Raw genomic sequence first — 5414 nt, forward strand, 5'->3', positions numbered from 1 at the left:
ACCTCCGCACCCTTTGTTTTCACAAAGGTAGTGTCACCATGATGGTTCGCTTCCGTTTACAGGGGATAAAGTTATCCCTTACCTGGACGATTGGTTGATTATGACTCAGACTCAGGATCTTCTGAGAGTTCAGTTGAACTATGTCCAGGACATACTTCAACAATTAGGTTGGCTTATCAACATAGAGAAATCAGACTTAATTCCTAATTCCTCCTCGTCAGGTATCCATAAGAACATAAATGCGCTTTGTAGGGCTCCTTGCCTCAGCTGCGGACGCGGTGCCATGGGCGTTATGGCACATGAGATTTCTTCAGAGAGAAGCACTAACAGTATGGAACTGCGATGCATGTTCTATCGACTCAAACAAGACATTCTCTAATGTGGTGGAGACAAGTCAAACATGGAGTTTTATTTTCAGAACCACACTGGATAACCATCACGACAGATGCTTCAGGAACAGGTTGGGGAGCTCATCTGACAGTCATCACGACTGCAGGATCTTGGAGTCAACAGGAATCCGCTCTGCCCTCCAACGTGAGGGAGCTTAGAGCGATTTACCTAGCTCTTCTTCATTTTTCTCCTCCTATTTTACAGAGAGCAGTCAGAATCCGGATGAACGACATGACCTGTGTGGCGTACCTAAACAGGGAGGTACCAGATCCCCTTCTCTCCTCAGGGAAGTAGAGAAGATTTTTCTGTTGGGCAGAAACCAGAATAACCAGACTCTCTGCGATTCATATCAGGGGTGTCGACAATATATTGGCGGATTGACTGAGTCGAGGCCTGACATTACCGGGGGAATGGTCTCTCTCAAGGAGAGTGTTCATTCAGTTAACCCAGAGGTGGGGGCTTCCTCAGAGAGACCTCATGGCATCAGCAAGCAATGCCAAACTGAGGAATTTCTGTTCCCTTTACAGGGCAGACAATCCCACGATAGTGGACTCAATGACAATACCATGGACATACCAGCTGGCGTATATCTTTCCTCCCATAGCCATGATTTCCAGAGTTTGACGAAGATCAGTCTAGATCAGTCGTCAGTAATAATAATAACTCCCTTCTGGCCGAAGGGGTCATGGTTCACCCTGCCCATGAATATGAGCAGAGGGGAATTTTGGAGATTACCTCTGCATCCGGATCTTATATTCCAGGGTCAACATCTGTGCAGGAATCTTTCCAGACTCAGCTTGACAGCTCGGAGACTGAGAGGACCGTATTGGACTCTAGTTTTTCTGAGAAGGTATAGTATACTCTTTCTCACGTAGTTGCACTACAAATAAATCTTATGCACGGATTTGGAAGATTTTCAAGATTGGTGTGCAAGCAGGAGTATTGATGGACTTAAACCTTCTACTCCACAGTCATTGGAGTTTTTACAGGAAGGCTTCTATAAAGGATTAAAACCTAGTTCCATCAAGGTGCAGATAGCAGCCCTCTCTGCACACCTAAACTCACGTTTCTTTCAGATCTTGGAGGTAAAGAATTTTGTCAGGGCTAGACTAGGCCTAACCTGGTAAAGCAGGTAGACCCATGGGACTTATCCTTTGTGTTGAGACGCCTGTGTCTTCCTCCCTTTAAGCCTTGGGAGGAAGTAGACTTCAAGTTAACATTGAAAGTTTCTCTTTTACTAGCCATTACCTCTGCTAAGAGAGTTGGAGAACTTCAAGCCCTTGGCTCCGCACCTCCATACGTGATTTTTTCCCAAGACAAAGTTATCCTTAGGTTCCTTCCAGGATTCCTGCCTATGGTGGCTTCATTTGCCAACATCAACCAGCCAATAGTATTGCCTGTATTTTCTCCTACTGGATCATCTAAAGAAGACTTGGATCTTTCTTTATTATCTGGACGTATCCAGAGCTATCAAGATCTATCTACATAGAGTAGGTGATTTTCGTAAAGACGAGAATTTCTTTATCCCTTTCGCAGGGAAGAACAAGGGGAGAAAGGCTTCAAAACCTTCAATATCCAGATGGATCTGTGACTCCATTGCCTTATGTTACTCTTCTGCTGATCTGGATCCACCAGAATTTACCAGGGCTCACTCTACTAGAGCTGTGGCCTCCACTTGGGCAGAGCGTGCCGCTGTGCCACTTGAGGACATATGCCAGGCAGCTACCTGGTCGTCTTTGACTACCTTTGTGAGATATTTCAGGCTGGATACTTCTTTCTTGTCAAGAACAACCTTTGCAAGATCTGTTCTTAATGCGGATGTAATAAATAACCCGCCCATTGGGGATAATGCTTGCTAATTCCCCATATGTTGTGATGCCAATGGGACGTAAGGGAAGCTAAAATTATTATGTTAATTTGTTTTCCCTAAGACCCATTGGCATCACAAGACTCCCTCCCTGTGTTTTATGTTTCTTTATAATTAGACTGAGGTCTAGGGGGAGGTGGAGCCTATTTATACCTCATGGAGGAGGGGATTAAAATGTAATTGTTATTTTTTCATTAAATATTCCTTCGTCCCAGGGGCTTGCAGGGGCGAATTTACCCCATATGTTGTGATGCCAATGGGTCTTAGGGAAAACAAATTAACATAATAATTTTAGCATCTGATAGAGGGGCGCTATTCATGCCCAGATATTGAAGAGACTTTTGTGCCAAACTGAATGTCTCTTTGTTATTTTCTTCAGCATTTTATCCACAGATGAATGGTCAAGCTGAAAGAGTTAATCAATCTTTAGAACAGTTTCTTAGACGTTTTGTGTCAGATGCCTGGGATAATTGGAAAGACTTTTTGCCGATAGCCGCATTTGCCTTAAGCAACAAAGAATATTCATCTATCCACATGTCTCCTTTTTTTTTTTTTTTTTTGCAATGATGGTTTTAATCGTAGGTATTGGTCTGCCCTCAGTCCGGAATCAGTCAATCCCTCTGCAGAGGCCATATATCAAAAACTGTGCACAGTTTGGGCCCAAGCTTTTCAGAGCTTGGTTAAAGCTCAAAAATCATCAAAAATTTTATTTGATAAAAGACACATATCTGGCCAAGAATATAAGGTTCTTTGACAAACTCTGGCTTTCTACAAGAAATATGCAACTAAGTGTGCCTTCAGGGAAATTTGCTCCAAGGTTCATGGGCCCTTATGTTATCTTTGAAGTGATAAATCCTGCGTCTTTTAGGTTACATTTACCTAGGTCCATAATGTCTTCATAATGTTTTTCATAAAAGTTTTCTTAAAGTCATTCCTGTCGTACCATCAACCCTGCCAGCCCCCTTGGTGATCCAAAGGGATCTTGAATATGAAGTTGAGAAAGTGCCGGATTCTCATAACGTTCTGAATTCTATTCAAAACTTGATCCACTGGAAAGGTTATGGCCCAAAGTAGTGTACCTGGGTCTAAGAGAAAGACATTCGTGCTTCCATCTACATAACCCTTCCAGACTGACTCCACCTACTGAGGGTTCACTAAGGGTAGCTGGAAAGCTTATGTAGATGGCTTATGTAGATGGCCTATGTAGATCTGGTTTGGACAGAGCCCCTGACCTAGTATAAGTGTACCTTAGTTCACCACTCTTGTACTGGCTATTGTATGTTTATACAGCTGAAGCTTCCTTTGAATCCCTTGTCTGCATTACATTTTTGACCCCTTGCTTTGATTTTTTGACTTCCCTTGTTACCCGTCTGCCCTATCCTATTTGCCTTGCCCTTGCGTTCGAGTTTGGTTTATGATTCTGTACTTCTGTTGCTCGGCTGTTATTACCTTGAACAGTTGATCCAGCTTTATTTATTTATTTATTTTTGTGTCACACTTGCTCAGGCTAGGGACTGTTGCCCAGTTACCCACTGCTGGTAAGGACAGTTTGTAGTATGTTGGCAAGGAAATAGTGTGTGTGTGTGTGGGGGGGGGGGATGTAGCCTAGGGTCCATTGTCTCTTTGTATGTTTGTTGTGACTGATCCTTACAGATACTAAAAATATTACAACGGACAGCACTGTTACTGATAATAATATAACATGACATTATCAACACAAAATAAAATACAAGTCTATATTTTTACATAAAGTATAACTCTATCACCTGAAATACTTATAGATCTGTCCATGAAAAGCCATCTTTATATCATTATTCTTTAGACTGTATATAATGGGGTTGATGAGAGGGGTAAATACAGTATATAGCAGGGACAGGATCTTACTGATGGTCGAGGATTCTCCTCTTGTTGGAACAACATAAACACTGAAAATAGTCCAGAAGAATATGGAGACCACAATGAGGTGGGAGCTACAGGTGGAGAAGGCTTTCTGTCTACCAGTACTGGATGGGATCCTTAAGGTGGTGACAATAATTCTGGTATATGAGAATATAATTGTTGTTATAGGGAATAAAGTTAATATAATCCCTAGCAAAGAAACTTCCAGCTGAACATTGTAAATATCAGAACAGGAAAGTTCTACTAGGGGAACAGTATCACAGAAGAAATGGTCAATGATGTTCGATCCACAAAAGTCTAACATTACTATTGTTATGAGGAGACACAAAATAATGGAAAAAGCCGCCAACCAAGAGATGATGGACAATATCACACAATATGTACTTGTCATGATGGAGGAGTAATGGAGCGGATTACAGATGGCCACATATCTGTCATAAGACATCACTGTGAGGAGAAGACACTCAGAAGCTTCTGAGGCCGAGAAGACATAAAACTGAGTCATACAACCAATAAAAGTAATGTTTCCTCTATTATATAGTAGTATATGAAGCATGTTGGGGACAATATCTGTAGATAATAAGATGTCACTGATGGAGAGCTGTGAGATGAAGAAGTACATTGGGGTGTGGAGGGTCTTGCTGGTGGACACCAGGGTGATGATCAGGAGATTCATGAACATTGTAAACCAGTAAATCACAATGAGCAGAGAGAACATTAGAATTCTTATATTCTGACTGACCTGAAATCCTAAGAGGATGAACTCTGTGACAGCCGTCATATTGGTCTTCTCTGGGGGTGTACTTACTATAGAGGAGGCCCATGTGGCTGCTATGGGGGTCCGGGAGGTAGAGGGTCCAGTCCAGGCTGATCTTGTCCTCATTGTAGTGGATGTGGAGAAGCTGCACAGGGATGGGGTCTTCACCAGAGCTAGAATGTCAGTAAGGGAGGAAAAAGTTTATCATGGAAATAATATGGAGGCAGCACGATCTGCTGGTTCGAGTAATGTACAAAAAGGAAAAAAAAAACTAACTTTATTTGTTATAGGTGTGGTCTCTGCCTTCCCGGAATGGATATTGTAGTTGTAATTCTTAATTGGTCTTTAATATTTAGTATAAGTATTTACATCTGTACTTGTAGACACCTTTTTTCTATGAGGCGAGACCTTTATTATATAACTCTCCTTTAAAAGACTTAAAAGTATTTTAAAAACTAGTCCATCCCCTAATAAAAACTCAAATTTTTATCCCTTTTCTAA

The 5414-nt window shown here is 41.7% G+C and overlaps 1 protein-coding gene across 1 annotated transcript; it reads right to left on the bottom strand.

The window, feature by feature from the left end:
- Positions 1-4019: 4019 nt before the first annotated feature.
- Positions 4020-4937, bottom strand: LOC138786233 (olfactory receptor 10A7-like). Its single transcript, XM_069963075.1, has one exon. The coding sequence runs from the start codon at positions 4935-4937 to the stop codon at positions 4020-4022; it is 918 nt and encodes a 305-aa protein (XP_069819176.1).
- Positions 4938-5414: the final 477 nt, after the last annotated feature.

The sequence above is a fragment of the Dendropsophus ebraccatus genome, chromosome 1, assembly GCF_027789765.1.
Source record: "Dendropsophus ebraccatus isolate aDenEbr1 chromosome 1, aDenEbr1.pat, whole genome shotgun sequence".
Classification (NCBI taxonomy): domain Eukaryota; kingdom Metazoa; phylum Chordata; class Amphibia; order Anura; family Hylidae; genus Dendropsophus; species Dendropsophus ebraccatus.

Coding starts and splice junctions, on each gene's coding strand:
- LOC138786233 (XM_069963075.1), bottom strand. CDS start 4,937: ATGACGGCTGTCACAGAGTTCATCCTCTTAGGATTTCAGGTCAGTCAG.